The following is a 21,332-nucleotide window of genomic DNA, read 5'->3' on the forward strand; positions in this document are numbered from 1 at the left end:
GCTGCTAGGGCTCTCCCAGACCCCGTCCTCCTAAAAGGAGACGCAGGGCTCCCTCTCCTTCCTCGTCCCGTGGCTCTGATTCACGAGCTGACTCGCAGGATGAGGAGGATGCCTTTACTGGGGCCTCGGACGCTACCTCTATGTGCCCCATTGATCTGTCCGAAAGTGACGCAGATGTTAGTGGTTTGATTGCGTCCATTAATTCTGTACTGGACCTCAATCCGCCAGTATCAGAGGAGCAACCCTCTCTGGCAGAAAAGCACCAGTTTACCTTGCCTAAGAGGACAAGGAGTGTGTTCTTTAACCACTCCAGTTTTCAGGCCACTGTGACCAAGCCTAGGGCCTGTCCTGACAAACGCTTCCCAAAGCGCGGTTCTGATGACCGTTTTCCCTTTCCACCTGAGGTGGTCAAGGAGTGGGCTCATTCACCTAAGGTAGACCCTCCGGTGTCTAGATTCTCAGCCCGGACCGTTGTATCAGTGGCACCTCTCTTAAGGATGCCACTGACCGCCAGGATGACCTTCTGGCCAAATCTGTATATGAGGCGGCAGGGGCCTCGTTCTCCCCATCTTTTGCAGCAGTGTGGGCTCTCAAAGCCATATCTGCTTCTCTAGAGGAGATGCATTCCCTCACCAGGGACTCTATGCCCGAAATGGTTGCCTTAACTTCCCAGGCTTCAGCCTTTTCATCCTATGCCATGTCTGCCATGCTGGAGGCTTCTCACCGCACTGCGGTGGCTTCGGCTAAATCCCTCGCTATCCGCAGGATCTTGTGGCTTCGAGAGTGGAAGGCAGACGCTTCTTCAAAGAAGTACCTTGCTGGGCTCCCTTTTGCTGGGTCCAGGCTGTTCGGTGAACAACTGGATGAAATTATTAAGGAAGCTACTGGCGGGAAGAGTACTTCCATGCCACAAACTAAAACCAGGAAACCTGTCCAGGGCAGGAACCAGTCGAGGTTTCGCTCCTTTCGTTCCTCCAACTGGTCGTCCTCTAAGCCCTCTGCCTCGTCCACTAACTCAGCCAAGGACCGAAAACCCAACTGGCGCACGAAGCCGTGTCCTCAGAAGACCGCAGGAGCTGCTGCCACTAAGGCAGCCTCCTCTTGACTATCTGGCCGCGCCAGCAACGTCCTTGGTCGGTGGCAGGCTCTCCCACTTTGGCGACGTGTGGTTTCAACACGTCTCCGATCAGTGGGTGCGGGATATCATCTACAGGATAGAATTCTCTTCCAGCCCGCCAAACAGATTTTTTCTGTCAACTCCCCCCTGCTCCAAGGCCGCCGCCTTCTCTCAGGCCGTGGCATCCTTGCAGGCCAACGGAGTAATTGTACCGGTTCCCGCCCGGGAACGGTTCAGAGGTTTCTACTCAAATCTCTTCCTAGTCCCCAAAAAGGACGGTTCCTTCCGGCCCATCCTGATCTCAAGCTTCTCAACAAGCATGTTCAGGTGCGGCATTTTCGCATGGAGTCTCTGCGATCAGTCATTTCCTCAATGACCCAAGGAGATTTCCTGGCATCCATCGACATCAGAGATGCCTATCTGCATGTGCCAATTGCAGTTTCACACCAGCGTTGGCTACGTTTTGCAATCTGAGAGGAACATTTCCAATTCGTGGCTCTCCCCTTCGGGTTAGCCACGGCCCCTCGAGTATTCACCAAGGTCATGGCAGCAGTGGTTGCGGTTCTGCACCTCCAGGGGTTGGCAGTGATTCCTTACCTGGACGACCTTCTAGTCAAGGCCTCATCCAGTGCAGACTGTCAGCGGAGTGTCTCGCTCACTCTCGCCACTCTAGTCCAATTCGGGTGGCTTGTCAATCTGCCCAAATCCACTCTGACTCCGACCCAGAAGCTCACGTACCTAGGGATGCAATTCGAGACTCTGCCGGCACTTGTAAAGCTGCCCTTAGTCAAACAGCAGTCCCTCCATCTGGCGGTGCGCTCTTTGCTGAGGCCCCGCCGTCATTCCATCAGGCACCTAATGCAGGTGCTGGGTCAGATGGTGGCGTCAATGGAAGCGGTTCCCTTTGCCCAGTTCCATCTGCGTCCTCTGCAGCTGGACATTCTCCGCTGTTGGGACAAGCGGACTTCATCCTTGCACAGGTTAGTGGCTCTGCCGCCACAGACCAGGGGCTCCTTTCAGTGGTGGCTTCGGCCCCTCTCTCTGTCTCAGGGACGCTCCTTCCTGACCCCGTCCTGGGTGATTCTCACCACGGATGCCAGTCTATCCGGCTGGGGAGCAGTATATCTCCACCACAGAGCGCAGGGCACTTGGACTCCGTCCGAATCAGCCCTCTCGATCAATGTGCTGGAAATCAGAGCTGTGCTTCTGGCTCTCTTAGCCTTTCACCACCTGTTGGCGGGCAAGCACATTCGAGTCCAGGCAGACAACACGACAGCGGTTGCCTACATCAATCACTAAGGCGGGACACGCAGCCGCCTGGCAATGTTGGAGGTTCAACGCATCCTTCAGTGGACGGAGGACTCCAAGTCCACCATATCCGCAGTCCACATCCCAGGCGTGGAAAACTGGGAGGCAGATTATCTCAGCCGTCAAACCGTGGACAGCGGCGAGTGGTCTCTGCATCCGGCAGTGTTTCGGTCAATCTGCCGCAAGTGGGGCACTCCGGAAGTGGATCTAATGGCATCCCGGCACAACAACAAGGTTCCGGTTTACGTGGCTCGCTCCCACGATCCTCAGGCCTTTGCAGCGGACGCGCTGGTTCAAGATTGGTCCCAGTTTCGTCTGTCCTACGTGTTTCCCCCTCTAGCTCTCTTGCCCAGAGTCCTGCGCAAGATCAGAATGGAGGGCCGTCGGGTCATCCTCATTGCTCCGGACTGGCCCAGGCGAGCTTGGTACCCAGACCTGCTCCATCTGTCCGTAGAGGTGCCGTGGCATCTTCCGGACCGTCCAGACCTTCTCTCACAAGGTCCGTTTTTCCGCCAGAATTCTGCGGCTCTCAGATTGACGGCGTGGCTCTTGAGTCCTGGATCTTGACGACTTCTGGTATCCCTCCTGAAGTCATCTCCACTATGACTCGGGCTCGGAAGTCTTCCTCGGCCAAAATCTATCACAGGACCTGGAGAATTTTCCTGTCCTGGTGTCGTTCTTCCGGCCATGCTCCTTGGCCTTTTTCCTTGCCGACCATCCTGTCCTTTCTACAGTCCGGTCTGCAGCTAGGACTATCCCTCAATTCCCTCAAGGGACAGGTCTCGGCTCTGTCAGTGTTGTTCCAGCGGTGTATCGCCCGGCTGGCTCAGGTGCGCACCTTCATGCAGGGCGCGTCTCACATCATTCCGCCTTACCGGCGGCCCTTGGATCCCTGGGACCTCAATCTGGTCCTCACGGCCTTGCAGAAACCCCCCTTTGAGCCTCTTAGGGAGGTTTCTTTGTCTCGTCTTTCACAGAAGGTGGTCTTTCTAGTGGCCATAACTTCCCTCAGGAGAGTCTCTGATTTGGCTGCGCTCTCTTTGGAGTCACCTTTTTTGGTTTTTCATCAAGACAAGGTGGTTCTCCGTCCGACTCCGGACTTTCTCCCTAAGGTGGTTTCTCCTTTCCACCTTAACCAGGACATTTCCCTGCCTTCCTTTTGTCCGGCTCCTGTTCATCGCTTTGAAAAAGCGTTGCATACTCTCGATCTGGTGCGGGCGCTCCGAATCTATGTGTCTCGCACCGCTGTTCTTAGGCGGTGCACCTCTCTTTTTGTGCTAACCACAGGTCGGCGTAAGGGCCTCTCGGCTTCTAAGCCGACCTTGGCTCGTTGGATTAGGTCGGCCATTTCTGATGCCTACCAGTGTACTCGGGTGCCTCCCCCGCCGGGGATCAAGGCACACTCGACCAGAGCTGTCGGTGCCTCTTGGGCTTTCAGGCACCAGGCTACGGCTCAGCAGGTTTGTCAGGCTGCCACTTGGACTAGTCTGCATACCTTTTCAAAGCACTACCAAGTGCATGCTCATGCTTCGGCAGATGCGAGCTTGGGCAGACGCATCCTTCAGGCGGCTGTCGCCCATTTGTGAAGTTAGGTTCCGCCTACTTCCCAGTTTTCTGTTTATTCCCACCCATGGACTGCTTTGAGACGTCCCAAAGTCTGGGTCTCCCATAGGAACGATAAAGAAAAAGAGAATTTTGTTTACTTACCGTAAATTCTTTTTCTTATAGTTCCGTATTGGGAGACCCAGCATTCTCCATGTTGCCTGTTGGCAGTTTCTTGTTCCGCGTGTTATCACCGGCTGTTGTTGTAGACAGAGGCTCCGGTTGTTCCGGTTCTTGCTCTATCTCTACTTGTGGGTGGCTATTCTCCTTCAGCTTTTGCACTAAATTGGCTATATTTGGTTATCCAGGGGGTGTATATGCTCAGAGGGAGGAGCTACACTTTTTAGTGTAGTACTTTGTGTGTCCTCCGGAGGCAGAAGCTATACACCCAATGTCTGGGTCTCCCAATACGGAACTATAAGAAAAAGAATTTACGGTAAGTAAACAAAATTATCTTTCTTCAGCGCTCTATTGGGAGACCCAGACGATTGGGGTATAGCTACTGCCCTCTGGAGGCCACACAAAGCACTACATTAAAAGTGCAAGGCCCCTCCCCCTCTGGCTATACCCCCCCCGTGGTATCACGGGTTCTCCAGTTTTAGCTTTGTGTGCGAAGGAGGTCAGACATTCCATGCATAGCTCCACAGATTTTAGTCAGCAGTAGCTGCTGACTATTTCGGATGGAAGAAAAGAGGACACATATAGTGTCCCCAGCATGCTCCCTTCTCACCCCTGGATGGTGTTGTAAGGTTGAGGTACCTATTGCTGGTACAGGGCTGGAGCCTGACATGCTGTTTTCCTTCCACATCCCCTGGTAGGGCTCTGTGGAAGTGGGATCCTGCCGGCCCCTCAGCTCTGACGCCGGGCTCCATCCACAGACCCATTAGAACCTGATGGATTCGGAGCAGGAGTACGATCAGGGACAGGCCCTGCATCAGACAGGTACTCTGTGTCCCCGGCAGGCACAGAACACTCCGGGCTGGCTGGGTGTTGTAGTGCGCCGGGGACCGCAACGTGGAGTTGGTGTCCCTACAGATTACTGGGGGACTTTTTTGTGTATGGGAACGCAGCGCCGACCCCCTCTGGACCGGGCGGCGCTGCTGTGACTTGTGGTGCGCCGGGGATCCGCCGTCCGCGCTTTTACGGCGGCGGCGGTTATAAATTTAGTCCCCGGCTTTTTGGGCCTAGGACGCCGGCAGCTCCGTTTCGTTCCCGCCCCCACCCTGTCATTCAGGGTAGGGGAGAGACGCTGTTCGCTAGCAGCGACGAGGGCTGGAGCCTGATTTACATGCTCCAGCCCTCTCACTTGGCACAGAGGGAAGCAGGCTTCCCGCTCTTGGCCAGGAACGCCCAGGGCCCGCCCCCCTTCCTCTCTCGAGACGCCGGCAGCCATTACATGCATGCCTGGCTGGAGGAAGGACGCAAGGCTCTGGGAGACCTGGACTAGGGGCTATCTGGCGACCACACACCCGCTTTTTAAGCGGGCGGTAAGCGATTTTTCTGTGCTGGTCCCTCTAGTGCCTCACGGTGTATCGGTGTATTGGGTACAGATATATAGATATTGTATTTCTTGCACTGTGAGGTCGCTTCTGGCTGCATATCCCAGATCGCTCTGTGGAAGCAGCAACATGTCATCCTCAAAACGCAAGGCGGCCAAGGCAAAAAGGGCTGTGTATACTGCGTGTGCTGCATGTGGGGCTAATCTACCAGCAGGCTCCGATGACCCCCATTGTGTGCAATGCTCCGACCCGGTGCTGCTTCGCCAGCCGGAGTCAGGAGAGGTAGCGACCCAGGCTGAGACGCTTGTAAGTTCTGCCCCGGTGACAGGGACAGACTTTGCATTTTTTGCAGATAATATGTCTGTGTCTATGGCAAAAATCCTTGAAACCTTGCAATCTATGCATGGGGCTCAGTCTCTGGGCACGGCGAGGCCTCTGTCCTCAGGTCCCCCTTACTTGGAATGTATCCAGCCCACAGGGGGGTCCCCGGCTTCACAGGCCGAGGATTATGACTCAGATGATGGCCCCAGCCACCCTAAGCGAGCTCGCTGGGAAAGACCCTCGACGTCTTCACACTGCTCAGGGTCTCAGCGCAATCAGTCTCCCTGTGATGTGTCTGATGAGAGTGATCAGGAATCCACTCCTGGAACCCCTCTCAACCTGGATACCCCGGATGGGGATGCCATGGTAAACGACCTTATCTCAGCCATCAATAGGCTGTTGGATATTTCTCCCCCAGCCCCTTCAGCAGAAGAGGCGGCTGCGGAGCAGGAGAAGTTTCGTTTCCTTTATCCCAAGCGTAAATTGAGTGCTTTCTTGGATCACTCTGACTTCAGAGAATCAATCCAGAAGCACGACGCTCACCCAGAAAGGCGTTTCTCTAAACGATCTAAAGATACGCGTTTCCCTTTCCCCCCTGAGGTGGTCAAGCGCTGGACACAGTGTCCAAAGGTAGACCCCCCGATTTCCAAACTTGCAGCTAGATCCATAGTTGCAGTGGAGGATGGCGCTTCACTTAAAGATGCCAATGACAGACAGATGGACCTTTGGTTAAAATCTGTCTATGAAGCTATCGGCGCGTCGTTTGCTCCGGCATTCGCAGCCGTATGGGCACTCCAGGCTATTTCAGCGGGCTTAGCAAAAGTGGATGCTATCATGCATCCGGCAGTGCCGCAAGTGGCGCACCTTACCACGCAGATGTCGGCGTTTGCGTCTTACGCTATCAATGCGGTCCTAGAATCTACCAGTCGCACCTCAATGGCGTCCGCCAATTCGGTAGTTTTGCGCAGAGCCTTGTGGTTAAAGGACTGGAAAGCAGATGCTGGTTCCAAAAAATGTTTAACCAGTTTGCCTTTGTCTAGAGATAGACTGTTTGGCGAGCCATTGGCTGACATCATTAAGCAGTCCAAGGGTAAAGACTCCTCTTTACCACAACCCAGAACATCCAAACCTCAGCAGAAAAGGTGGCAGCAGAGGTTTCAGTCCTTTCGAGGTTCGGGCAAGACACCATTTACCTCGTCCAAAGGGACTCAGAGGACGCAAAGAAACTCAGATTCGTGGCGGACTCACACACGCCCCAAGAAAGCAAATGGAGGTACCGCTTCCAAAGCGGCTACCTCATGACTTCCAGCCCCCCCCCTCCGCATCGCCGGTCGGGGGCAGGCTCTCCCGCTTTTCCGGCATTTGGATGTCACAGGTCAAAGACCGGTGGGTGACGGACATTTTGTCTCGCGGGTACAGAATCGAGTTCAATTCTCGTCCTCCAGCTCGGTTCTTCAGAACCTCCCCACATCCAGACCGAGCAGATGCTCTGCTGCAGGCGGTGGGTTCCCTAAAAGCGGAAGGAGTGGTGATCCCAGTCCCTCCTCAGGAACAAGGGCAAGGGTTTTACTCCAATCTCTTTGTGGTTCCAAAAAAGGACGGCTCGTTCCGTCCTGTTCTGGACCTAAAACGGCTCAACAAACATGTGCACGCCAGGAGGTTCCGGATGGAAACCCTCCGCTCTGTCATTGCCTCAATGTCCAGAGGAGACTTCCTTGCCTCAATAGACATCAAAGATGCTTATCTCCACGTGCCAATTGCTACAGAACATCAACGTTTTCTACGTTTTGTGATAGGAGACGACCATTTTCAGTTCGTAGCTCTTCCATTTGGTCTGGCGACAGCCCCACGGGTCTTCACCAAGGTCATGGCGGCGGTGGTAGCAGTCTTGCACTCTCAGGGACACTCGGTGATCCCTTACCTAGACGACTTATTGGTCAAAGCTCCCTCTCAGGAGGCATGTCAGCTCAGTCTGAATGCTACGCTGGAGACTCTACAGTCTTTCGGATGGATCATCAACTTTCCAAAGTCGATCCTATCACCGACTCAGTCACTAACGTATCTTGGCATGGAGTTTCATACTCTAGCAGCGATAGTGAAGCTGCCGCTGAACAAGCAGCGGTCACTACAGACAGGGGTGCAATCTCTCCTGCAGGGCCAGTTGCATCCCTTGCGGCGTCTCATGCATTTCCTAGGGAAGATGGTGGCAGCCATGGAAGCAGTTCCCTTTGCGCAGTTTCATCTGCGCCCACTTCAATGGGACATTCTCCGCCAATGGGACGGGAAGTCAACGTCCCTGGACAGGAAAGTCTCGCTTTCCCAGACGGCCAAGGACTCTCTACAATGGTGGCTCCTTCCCACCTCATTATCTCAGGGAAGATCCTTCCTGCCCCCATCCTGGGCAGTAGTCACGACAGATGCGAGTCTGTCGGGGTGGGGAGCAGTGTTTCTCCACCACAGGGCTCAGGGGACGTGGACTCCGCAGGAGTCCACCCTTCAGATCAATGTTCTGGAAATCAGAGCAGTGTATCTTGCCCTACTAGCCTTCCAGCAGTGGCTGGAAGGAAAGCAGATCCGAATCCAATCGGACAACTCCACAGCGGTGGCATACATCAACCACCAAGGAGGGACGCGCAGTCGGCAAGCCTTCCAAGAAGTCCGGCGCATTCTAATGTGGGTGGAGGACAGAGCATCCACCATATCCGCGGTTCACATCCCAGGCGTAGAAAACTGGGAAGCAGACTTCCTCAGTCGCCAGGGCATGGACGCAGGGGAATGGTCCCTTCACCCGGACGTGTTTCAGGAAATCTGTCGCCGCTGGGGAGTGCCGGACGTCGACCTAATGGCATCCCGGCACAACAACAAGGTCCCGGCATTCATGGCGAGGTCGCGCGATCAAAGAGCCCTGGCGGCAGACGCCTTGGTTCAAGATTGGTCGCAGTTTCAGCTCCCTTACGTGTTTCCGCCTCTGGCGCTCTTGCCCAGAGTGCTACGCAAGATCAGATCCGAGTGCAGCCGCATCATACTCGTCGCTCCAAACTGGCCGAGGAGGTCGTGGTATCCGGATCTGTGGCATCTCACGATCGGTCGACCGTGGTCACTACCAGACCGACCAGACTTACTGTCCCAAGGGCCGTTTTTCCATCAGAATTCTGCGGCCCTGAACCTGACTGTGTGGCCTTTGAGTCCTGGATCCTAGCATCTGCAGGATTATCTCAAGGAGTGGTTGCCACAATGAGACAAGCTAGAAAGTCGAATTCTGCTAAGATCTACCACAGAACGTGGAAGATTTTCTTATCCTGGTGCTCGGCCCAGGGAGTGTCTCCCTGGCCATTTGCATTACCCAAGTTTCTTTCCTTCCTGCAATCGGGGTTGGAAAAGGGCTTGTCGCTCAGCTCCCTTAAAGGGCAAGTTTCGGCACTGTCCGTGTTTTTTCAGAAGCGTCTAGCACGTCTTCCTAAGGTGCGCACGTTCCTGCAGGGGGTCTGTCATATTGTGCCCCCGTACAAGCGACCGTTAGATCCATGGGATCTGAACAGGGTACTAGTTGCTCTCCAGAAGCCGCCCTTCGAGCCTCTGAAGGAAGTTTCCTTTTCTCGGCTGTCGCAGAAAGTGGCGTTTCTTGTTGCGATCACATCGCTTCGGCGAGTGTCTGAGCTGGCAGCTCTGTCATCCAAGGCTCCTTTCCTGGTGTTCCACCAGGACAAGGTTGTGCTGCGCCCCATTCCGGAGTTTCTTCCTAAGGTCGTATCCTCTTTTCATCTTAATCAGGATATTTCCTTGCCTTCTTTTTGCCCTCATCCGGTTCACCGGTATGAAAAGGACTTACGTTTGCTAGATCTGGTGAGAGCACTCAGAATCTACATTTCCCGCACGGCGCCCATACGCCGTGCCGATGCACTTTTCGTCCTTGTCGCTGGTCCGCGCAAGGGGTTGCAGGCTTCTAAAGCCACCCTGGCTCGATGGATCAAAGAACCAATTCTAGAGGCCTACCGTTCTGCGGGGCTTCCGGTTCCTTCAGGGCTAAAAGCCCACTCAACCAGAGCCGTGGGTGCGTCCTGGGCATTACGTCACCAGGCTTCGGCTCAACAGGTGTGCCAGGCAGCTACCTGGTCCAGTCTGCACACTTTCACCAAGCATTATCAGGTGCATACCTATGCTTCGGCGGATGCCAGCTTAGGTAGAAGAGTCCTGCAGGCGGCAGTGACACCCCCGTAGGGGAGGGCTGTTTTGCAGCTCTAACATGAGGTATTTATTTACCCACCCAGGGACAGCTTTTGGACGTCCCAATCGTCTGGGTCTCCCAATAGAGCGCTGAAGAAGAAGGGAATTTTGTTACTTACCGTAAATTCCTTTTCTTCTAGCTCTTATTGGGAGACCCAGCACCCGCCCTGTTGTCCTTCGGGATGTTTTTTTGTTGTTTGCGGGTACACATGTTGTTCATGTTGAACGGTTTTTCAGTTCTCCGATGTTATTCGGAGTTAATTTGTTTAAACCAGTTATTGGCTTCCTCCTTCTTGCTTTGGCACTAAAACTGGAGAACCCGTGATACCACGGGGGGGGTATAGCCAGAGGGGGAGGGGCCTTGCACTTTTAATGTAGTGCTTTGTGTGGCCTCCAGAGGGCAGTAGCTATACCCCAATCGTCTGGGTCTCCCAATAAGAGCTAGAAGAAAAGGAATTTACGGTAAGTAACAAAATTCCCTTCTTTTTCTAAAGATCTCTTTATCTATCTATAACAGGGACAGTTAGGCAGGAATTGGCAATATGCACCCAGAACTGCTCGTGGCTCTGGGTGCATATTGCACCTGACAGGTTCCCTTTTAAGTCACAACTGCTGTAAGGGCATAGATCAAACCACAATAGTTTCTTCAGACCCCGTTGACAGATCAATGTGTGGAAGGAAAGGGGTTAACCCGCGCTGCCATGTGGGACAAGAAGACGATCAATTGAAGGTAAAAATCACATTTTTATCTTGAATCGATCTTGTCTCACATGGCAGCGCGTTTGCCTAGTGTAAGCACATCTCTATAACATTGTATGTTGGCATAATTTATATGGCCAAACCCAGCTAACATTTCAGAATTATCTTTTTGCACATGCAATTTTTAAAGTATATTAAAAAGAAAACATGCTAAAACTAAGCATTAAAACGTCACAAACTAATAAACTGTATGTTCCGATAGACCAATGGTCACAATCTGCAGCTATCCCAGCATGCCTGACATTTATATAGTAAACTTCTATAGTGCGGACAAACATCCGGCCGCAGGGTTTAGGATCTACAGAAATCTTTAAAACTTGTTTGTGAATCTGTTTTAAACGTTTCCAACAACTACCCTCAAGGAGTCAAAGAGTCAAAGATATAGCTGAATGGTGGACTAGTATTCTTTCTACCAGGTGCAGTAATTTTTGCTATGGTTTTTTCATAGTACAGCTACTTTTAATTTTTGATGAACTGACACCTATTAATATCTGATGGATTAATTTTGTTTTCCAGTGTCTTGCACGTTTAACTGTACAATGAAGTTTGTGGTCAGAGACTGTGATCCTCACACAGGAGTCCCTGATGACGAAGGTTACAGCGATGAATATGTGGTATGTTAATTTGTTAAGGGCTTTGCATTGCAGTAGTACCCACTATATGCTGCATTGAACCTTAAATATTGCATGCATTTTAACCCCTTCATGACCTTAAGTCCTTTTCCTGCCTTTGATGCGGGCTCACACGTCGGCTGATCTGATCAGTGTATATGTGCCTCGAACAGCCACAGGTGGATCAGAGATGCACCTGATGGTGTTAAGCAGTTAAATCCTGCTGTCAATGTAACACACATTGGCGGGGAGCGCGTAATTCCTTGCACCCAATGGTGGTCCCGTTATGTGATTGCAGGGCGCCGATGAGTTGTCATGTCAGCCAGGGGTCAGCTGATTACCCGTGCCCGTTATGACAAACTTCCTGTGAACGCCGGCTGTGAGCCGAAATCCCTAGATGCTGATATTTGATCTATAGTGCTGATGCCCTGCACTGTATAGCAGAAGCAATAAAATGATCGTAGCCTCAAGTACAAGTAAATACAATAAAAAGTGTGGGGATATATAATTCGTGTGTGTTCAAATCACCCCTCTCTTGCCCCTTTTGAAAATAAAACAATATTGATATGTGGCTGGAAAAATAAATGGCTCTTGGAAGAAGGTGAGGAAAAATGGAAAACTGCCGAGTGGTGAAGGGGTTAAGCAGATTTAAGCAGATTTTTTTGTGGGGAGTATAGTATGGCCCCTAAATTCCCATAATAAAGCCTAAGGGATAGACTGGAATATTTTATAGTGTTGACCATAATATAAAATGTGAAACACAGTAATTTCTTCATCGTTCCTTATGGGAGACCCAGACCATGGGTGTATAGCTTCTGCCTCCGGAGGACACACAAAGTACTACACTAAAATTGTAGCTCCTCCCTCCGAGCATATACACCCCCTGGATGACAAATCCAACCAGTTCAATGCTTTGTGTTCAGGAGGTCACACACACACACATGCATTCTCTGAATTTTGATTTTTGATTTCAAAGATTTGGAAGAAAAGCGGGTCCAATCTGGACTCCCGGCATGTCCCTTCTCACCCCACTGTGTCGGCGGTGCTGTTAAGGTTGATTTTACAAGGCTGGAGCCTTCACATGCCGCGCTCCTTCACCATCCCCTGAGGCTCTGGCTTGAAGTGGGAGCCATCACGGTTCTCACTGCTTTGCAGGAGACCGGTCTCCATCCGCAGCCCTTTCAGGACCCTGACGGACGGAGCGCTCACCCCCCAAGGACCTGGCACCTGCGTCTCACAAGCTAAGTACTGAGACGTTATTACCACAGAAAGTGGTCTTTCCAGGGGTCCCTTGTACTTTATATATTGGGGAGAGTGTGTTATATGACTGTGTTAACATTTCCGGCCGGTTCTCCAGTTTTCACTGGAGAACCGCGCCGATGGTGCCTGCATGCTGGCCGCATGTTTAAATCTAGGCCCCGGCTTCGCCTGAGGCCTAGTTTCGATTTCACTGCCCCTGCATGTCAGTCATGCAGAGGGACAGTGCGGCTCCGCCCAGCGGCTGTTCAGCACAGGGAACGGACACTCCTCACTGAGGAAAGATTCCCTCCCCTGTATACCTCATTTGCCCTCCGGATCCCGCTCTCAGAGTAGGCCCCGCCCCCTCTCCTCGCTCCGGCCATTTTATCAGCGTTCTCAATGTCTGCATAACCACATTGTGACAAATGGGGGCCTGGGCTGGGGGATCTGGAGGGCACAGAGATGTCTCTCTGTTAAACGGTCTGGCAAGCCACAACCTCCGGTTGTGCAGCTGCTTATATACTCTGTTTATATACTCTGCTGGGGGCATTCTGGACAGAGCCCCCACTTCTGCAGCATGTCTCACATCAGAGCAGGGCTGCAAGGCTGTTCTTAATATGCACTGCATGTAGACTCGTACTGCCTGTACCGAGCACATAACCACATTGTGATGCTTGCTCTAACATAGTGGTCCCTCAGCCTGGAAGCTCATCTGTGGTCCCTCCGGCTGCTTCGGCTCCGGTGGCTGAACCCCCGGTTTGGGTAGAATCCCTCTCTCCAGGGGACAGCTGTCCCGGACACTGCTGAGCATGCATCAGCCCCCTTCTCAGGGCGCTTCTGCTGCTACGGCTCGCTCAGCAAAGCTCACAGAGGATTCTTCATCTGGTCTCAGTCCCCGTCCTCCTAAAATGGAGACGCAGGGTCCCCTTTCCTTCCTCGTCCCGCGGCTCTGACTCACGAGCTGACTCGCAGGACGAGGAGGATGCCTTTACTAGGGGCTCGGACGCTACTTCATGTACCCATTGATCTGTCCGAAGGTGACGCAGATGCTAATGATTTGATTGCGTCCATTATATTTGTACTGGACCTCAATCCGCCTGTATCAGGGGAGCATCCCCCTCTGGCAGAAAGGCATCAGTATACCTTAAGAGAACAAGGAGTGTGTTCCTTAACCACTCCAGTTTTTCAGCCCACTGTGACCAAGCCCAGAGCCTGTCCTGACAGACGCTTCCCAAAGCGGGGTTCTGATGACTGTTTTCCCCTTCCACCAGAGGTGGTCAAGGAGTGGGCTCATTCACCAAGGGTGGACCCTCCGGTGTCTAGACTTTCAGCCCGGACAGTTGTATCAGTGGCTGACGGCACCTCTCTAAGGATTCCACTGTCCGCCAGGTTGACCTTCTGGCCAAATCTATATATGAGGCGGCAGGGGCCTCGTTCTCCCCATCTTTTGCAGCAGTGCGGGCTCTCAAAGCCATCTCTGCTTCTCTGGAGGAGATGCATTCCCTCACCAGGGACTCTTTACCCGAAATGGTTGCCTTAACTTCCAGGCTTCAGTCTTTTCATCCTATGCCATGTCTGCCATGCTGGAGACTGTCACCACACTGCGGTGGCCTCGGCTACTTCCCTCGCTATCCGCAGGCTCCTGTGGCTTCGAGAGTGGAAGGCAGATGCTTCTTAAGAGGTTCCTTGCTGGGCTCCCTTTTGCTGGGACCAGTCTATTCGGTGAACAACTGGATGAAATTAAGGAAGTTTTTGGCAGGAAGAGTACTTCCATGCCACAAACCCAGGAAACCTGTCCAGGGCAGGAACCAGTCGAGGTTTCGTTCCTTTCGTTCCTCTAACTGGTCGTCCTCTAAGCCCTCGGCCTCGTCCACTAACTCAGCGAAGGTCCGTAAACCAACTGGCGCATGAAGCCGCGTCCTCAGAAGTCCGCAGGAGCTGCTGCCACCAAGGCAGCCTCCTCTTGATTATCTGGCCGCGCCAGCAACGTCCTTTGGTCGGTGGCAGGCTCTCCCACTTGGGTGACGTGTGGTTTCAACACGTCTTCGATCAGTGGGTGTGGGATACCATCTCCCACGGCTACAGAATAGAATTCTATCCAGCCCGCCAAACAGATTTTTTCTGTCAACTCCCCCCTGCTCCAAGGCCGCCGCCTTCTCACAGGCCGTGGCATTCTTGCAGGCCAATGGAGTAATTGTACCAGTTCCCGACTGGGAACGGTTCTGAGATTTCTACTCAAATCTCTTCCTAGTCCCCGAAAAGGACGGTGCTTTCCAACCTGGATCTCAAGCTTCTCAACAAGCATGTTCAGGTGCGGCATTTTTGCATGGAGTCTCTGCGATCAGTCAATGACCCAAGGAGATTTCTTAGCATCCATCGACATCAGAGATGTCTATCGGCATGTGCCAATCGCAGTTTCACACCAGCGTTGGCTACGTTTTGTAATCGGAGAGGAACATTTCCAATTCGTGGCTTTCCCCTTCGGGTTAGCCACGGCCCCTCGTGTATTCACCAAGGTCATGGCAGCAGTGGTTGCGGTTCTGCACCTCCAGGGGTTGGCAGTGATTCCTTACCTGGCGACCTTCTAGTCAAGGCTTCATCCAGTGCGGACTCTCAGCGGAGTGTCTCGCTCACTCTCGCCACGCTTGTTCAATTCTGGTGGCTTGTCAATCTGCCCAAGTCCACTCTGACCCCGACCCAGGAACTTACGTACCTAGGGATGCAATTCGAGACTCTGCTGGCACTTGAGAAGCTGCCCTTAGTCAAACAGCAGTCCCTTCATCTGGCGGTTCGCTCTCTGCTGAGGTTCCGCCGTCATTCCATCAGGCACCTCATGCAGGTGCTGGGTCAGATGGTGGCATCAATGGAAGCGGTTCCCTTTGCCAGTTCCATCTGCGTCCCCTGCAGCTGGACATTCTCCGCTGTTGGGACAAGCGGACCTCTTCCTTGCACAGGCTGGTGGCTCTGTCGCCACAGACCAGGAGCTCTCTTCAGTGGTGGCTTCGGCCCCTCTCTCTGTCCCAGGGACGCTCCTTTCTGGCCCCGTCCTGGGTGATTCTCACCACGGATGCCAGTCTATCCGGCTAGGGAGCAGTGTTTTCTCCACCACCGAGCACAGGGCACTTGGACTCCGTCCGAATCAGCCCTCTCGATCAATGTGCTGGAAATCAGAGCTGTGCTCCTAGCTCTCGTAGCTTTTCACCACCTGTCGGCGGGCAAGCACATTCGAGTCCAGTCAGACAACGCGACAGCAGTTGCCTACATCAATCACCAGGGTGGGACTCGCAGCCGCCTAGCCCTGTTGGAAATTCAACGCATCCTTCAGTGGACGGAGGACTCCAAGTCCACCATATCCGCAGTCCACATCCCAGGCGTAGAAAACTGGGAGGCAGATTATCTCAGCCGTCAAACCGTGGACAGCGGCGAGTGGGCCCTGCATCCGGCAGTGTTCCGGTTTACGTGGCTCGCTCCCACGATCCTCAGGCCTTGGCGGCGGACGCGCTGGTTCAGGATTGGTCCCAGTTCCGTCTGGCCTACGTGTTCCCCCTCTAGCTCTCTTGCCCAGAGTCCTGCGCAAGATCAGAATGGAGGGCCGTCGGGTCATACTCAGCGCCCCAAACTGGCCCAGGCGAGCTTGGTCCCCAGACCTGCTCCGTCTGTCCGTAGAGGTGCCGTGGCATCTCCCGGACCGCCCAGACCTTCTCTCACAAGGTCCGTTTTTCCGCCAGAATTCTGCGGCTCTCAAATTGACGGCGTGGCTCTTGAGCCCTGAATCCTTACGGCTTCAGGCATTCCTTCCGAGGTCATCTCCACTATGACTCTGGCTCGGAAGTCTTCCTCGGCCAGGATTTACCACAGGACTTGGAGATTTTTCCTGTCCTGGTGTCGCTCTTCCGGCCATGCTCTTTGGCCGTTTTCCTTGCCGACCATCCTGTCCTTTCTACAGTCCGGTCTGCAGCTAGGACTATCCCTCAATTCCCTCAAGGGACAGGTCTCGGCTCTGTCAGTGTTGTTCCAGCGGCGTATCGCCCGACTGGCCCAGATGCGCACCTTCATGCAGGGCGCATCTCACATCATTCCGCCTTACCAGCGGCCTCTGGATCCCTGGGACCTTAATCTGGTCCTCACGGCCTTACAGAAACCCCCCTTTGAGCCTCTTAGGGAGGTTTCATTGTTTCGTCTTTCACAGAAAGTGGTCTTTCTGGTGGCCATAACTTCTCTCAGGAGAGTCTCTGATTTGACTGTGCTCTCTTCGGAGTCACCCTTTTTTGTTTTTTTCACCAAGACAAGGTGGTTCTCCGTCCGACTCCGGGCATTCTCCCTAAGGTGGTGTCTCCTTTCCACCTTAACCAGGACATTTCATTGTCTTCCCTTTGTTCGGCCCCTGTGCATCGCTTTGAGAAAGCGTTGCATGCTTTAGATTTGGCGCGGACGCTCCGGATCTATATGTCACGCACCGCTGTTCTTAGGCGGTGCACCTCTCTTTTTGCGCTGACCGCAGGTCAGCGCAAGGGTCTCTCGGCTTCTAAATCGACCCTAGCTCGTGGACTAGGTCAGCCATATCCGATGCCTACCAACGTTCTCAGGTGCCTCCCCCGCCGGGGATTAAGGCGCACTCGACCAGAGCTGTCGGTGCCTCTTGGGCTTTCAGGCACCAGGCTACGGCTCAGCAAGTCTGTCAGGCTGCCACTTGGTCTAGTCTGCACACCTTTTCGAAGCACTACCAAGTGCATGCTCATGCTTCGGCAGATGCGAGCTTGGGCAGACGCATCCTTCAGGCGGCTGTCGCCCATTTGTGAAGTTAGGCTCCGCCTACTTCTCAGTTTCTGTTTATTTCCCACCCATGGACTGCTTTGAGACGTCCCATGGTCTGGGTCTCCCATAAGGAACGATGAAGAAAAAGAGAATTTTGTTTACTTACCGTAAATTCTTTTTCTTATAGTTTCGACATGGGAGACCCAGCACCCTCCCTGTTGCCTGTTGGCAGTTCTTGTTCCGTGTGTTTTCACCAGCTGTTGTTGTAGACAGAGGTTCCGGTTATTCCGGGTTTTACTCTATCTCTACTTATGGGTGGATGTCCTCCTTCAGCTTTTGCACTAAACTGGTTGGATTTGTCATCCAGGGGGTGTATATGCTCGGAGGGAGGAGCTACACTTTTAGTGTAGTACTTTGTGTGTCCTCCGGAGGCAGAAGCTATACACCCCATGGTCTGGGTCTCCCATGTCGGAACTATAAGAAAAAGAATTTACGGTAAGTAAACAAAATTCTCTATTTCTATTCTTTGTATTTTATAGCTGGAAGACTTGGAGGTTACTATTGAAGATCATATTCAGAAAGTGTTGAAGCCCAGTTTTGGTGCAGCATGGGATGAGGTTGGAGACGCCTGTGAGAAAGAGGAAACCTTTGCGCTCAGTACTACTAAAACCCTTGAAGGTGAGTAAATCTCTCCACTAGACAAACAGATTGTACATTTCTTTTGCTGTGTATAGATTTAACAAATTAATAGGTAAAGTGTTATTCCTAAAAGAAAAAAAGTTACCCCCTTAGCCATGGGATAGAGGATAAGTAGTGGATCATGAAGCAGGTGCACATGTGAAGCGTCTGCTCCATTGTCTTTGGCACTAGAAGGCAGCACCCTACTCTGTTTCACTGGGGGGCTCTGCTCTTGGACTCCCAGTGATTTGTAAGTTCTAACCTATGTGGTGAATATAGCATAACTTTTTTTTTTCGGTGGAGGGGGGGATAACCTTTTTAATATTAAACATTCTTGATAACAATGTTTGTTCTTACTTTTCTGCCCCATAGATGCTGTTACAAACATTATTAAGTTTCTGGGAATGCAACCATGCGAGCGATCTGACAAGGTGCCAGAGAACAAGAACTCTCATGTGCTTTATCTCTCAGGTGAGCAGAAAGTGAGCACGTTTATAGATAGTTACCGCAGTGTGGATTGTGGATAAATAGATAAATAAATAAAATAAAGAGATAAAGATAAATACATTTTGTGTCCTAAAATGATGGCGGCAGGTTAGGCGATTGCTGCCAAGCTAATCCCAAATTGCTCAAATTATTATACGAGTGCCTGTGTGGTGGAGCAAGGGGTAATGGTTAGAACATAATGTAGGTTTATGTGTATACTGTAGTTGATGCCCCTTTTTCATAGGTTGTCTAGCATTCAAGAATGGTAAGGTTTCGCTAATTAAGATTGTATTTACCATGCTGCATCTGGCATTTTTTGAGGAGGCAGTCATTACTACCTGACCCTAATATTAGCCTGATGCAAAACAGTCCTTGCTGCCTATAACAACCAATCACAATACAGATTACATATTTCGGAGCAGAATAGAAAATTAAAAATGTGGTGTGATTGCTTGCTTGTTATGGGCAACCAAAATATTTTGATCTTCTAGATGTATTCCACAATCTGCCCAATTTCTTCAGCTGCATGGGGTAGGGTAGGCATTGAGACAAGCAGGGCAGAGCTGGGTGTAGAGCCATGTGATATCATCCTGTAGTTCACATGGAATCAGTGACTGACAGCCTACAGTTAAGGGCTTATTCACATGTCAGGTTTTTTTTTTTCTTTTCACATATGCAAAAAGTAGATTTTGGGTACTCACCGTAAAATCTCTTTCTTTGACCCAGACAATTGGGTGTATAGCTTCTGCCTCCGGAGGCCACACAAAGTATTACACTTTAAAAAGTGTAACCCCTCCCCTCTGCCTATACACCCTCCCGTGGATCACGGGCTCCTCAGTTTTATGCTGTGGTCACCACGGACGCGAGCCTGTCAGGGTGGGGAGCGGTATAGGTCTTGGCAAATCTTCCTATCCTGGTGCGCTAATAACTGTTTTACTCCATGGCCGTTTGCCTTACCCACTTTTCTTTCATTCCTTCAATCCGGAATGGACAAGGGTTTGTCACTTGGCTCTCTCAAGGGCCAAGTATCGGCGCTCTCCGTGTTTTTTCAAAAGCGCCTAGCCAGGCTTCCGCAGGTCCGCACGTTCCTGCAGGGAGTTTGCCACATAGTCCCACCTTACAAGCGTCCGCTGGAACCCTGGGATCTTAACAGGGTGCTAACGGCTCTTCAGAAACCACCTTTCGAGCCGCTGCGGGATGTCTCTCTATCACGTCTTTCGCACAAGGTGGCCTTCCTAGTGGCAGTCACATCACTTCGGAGAGTGTCTGAGCTAGCAGCGCTGTCATGCAAAGCTCCCTTCCTGGTGTTTCACCAGGATAAGGTGTTTCTGCGTCCGGTCCCGGAATTTCTCCCTAAGGTGGTATCCCCTTTTCATCTCAATCAGGATATCTCCTTGCCTTCATTTTGCCCTAATCCAATTCACCAGTGTGAAAAGGATTTGCACTCTTTGGATCTTGTGAGAGCACTCCGGCTCTACGTGTCTCGTACGGCGCCCCTCCGTCGTTCAGATGCGCTCTTTGTCCTTGTCGCTGGCCAGCGTAAGGGCTCGCAGGCTTCCAAGTCAACCTTGGCTCGGTGGATCAAGGAACCGATTCTCGAAGCCTACCGTTCTTCTGGGCTTCCGCTTCCTTCAAGGCTGAAAGCCCATTCTACCAGAGCCGTGGGTGCGTCCTGGGCATTGTGGCACCGGGCTACGGCTCAGCAGGTGTGTCAGGCAGCTACGTGGTCTAGTCTGCACACTTTCACGAAACACTATCAAGTGCATACCTATGCTTCGGCAGACGCCAGTCTAGGTAGGCGAGTCCTTCAGGCGGCGGTTGCCCACCTGTAAGAGGGGGACGTTTTTTCGGCTCTTTTTATTGAGGTATTCTTTTACCCACCCAGGGACTGCTCTTGGACGTCCCAATTGTCTGGGTCTCCCAATGGAGCGACAAAGAAAAAGGGAATTTTGTTTACTTACCGTAAATTCCTTTTCTTCTAGCTCCTATTGGGAGACCCAGCACCCGCCCCTGTACCCTTCGGGCTGGTTGTTTTTTTGTGTACACATGTTGTTCATGTTGAATTGTTCTTTTGGTTCATGGTTTGCAGTTCTCCGAACGTCCTTCGGATTGCATTTACCCTAGACCAATTTATAAGTTTTCTCCTTCCTGCTTTTGCACCAAAACTGAGGAGCCCGTGATCCACGGGAGGGTGTATAGGCAGAGGGCAGGGGTTACACTTTTTAAAGTGTAATACTTTGTGTGGCCTCCGGAGGCAGAAGCTATACACCCAATTGTCTGGGTCTCCCAATAGGAGCTAGAAGAAAAGGAATTTACGGTAAATAAACAAAATTCCCTTTTTCTCGGAGCCTTCATTGGGGGACACAGGAAACCATGGGTGTATGCTGCTGGGACTAGGAGGTGACACTATGCAAATAAGAAAAGTTGGCTCCTCCCACGCAGTATACACCCACTGACCGGAGCTGAGGAGATCAGTTTGTGTAAAAGCAGTACGAGAAGCTTGAAAACTATAACATTCCGGATCCTTTGAAGACGTAGAAAAGGGCGGGTGCTGTGTCCCCCAATGAAGGCTCCGAGAAAGAGATTTTACGGTGAGTACCCAAAATCTACTTTTCTCTATCGCTTCATTGGTGGACACAGGAAACCATGGGACGTCCTAAAGCAGTCCCCAAGGGTGGGAAGAGAAAAACCCGAAGACAGGGTTAGCAGAGACGGGATTCTGTGACCGGCACC

At 52.1% G+C, this 21,332-nt stretch overlaps 1 protein-coding gene across 1 annotated transcript in view; it reads left to right on the top strand.

Moving 5' to 3' along the window:
• Window positions 1-21,332, top strand: part of COPG2 (coat protein complex I subunit gamma 2) — a 168,170-nt gene that overhangs the window by 133,846 nt on the left and 12,992 nt on the right. Inside the window, exons 21-23 of the mRNA XM_075342611.1 lie at window positions 11,347-11,444; window positions 17,975-18,113; window positions 18,486-18,584. Coding sequence (XP_075198726.1) covers window positions 11,347-11,444; window positions 17,975-18,113; window positions 18,486-18,584 — 336 coding nt within the window. The remainder of the gene's footprint in view (window positions 1-11,346; window positions 11,445-17,974; window positions 18,114-18,485; window positions 18,585-21,332) is intronic.

This window comes from Anomaloglossus baeobatrachus, chromosome 4 (assembly GCF_048569485.1).
Source record: "Anomaloglossus baeobatrachus isolate aAnoBae1 chromosome 4, aAnoBae1.hap1, whole genome shotgun sequence".
Lineage (NCBI taxonomy): Eukaryota > Metazoa > Chordata > Amphibia > Anura > Aromobatidae > Anomaloglossus > Anomaloglossus baeobatrachus.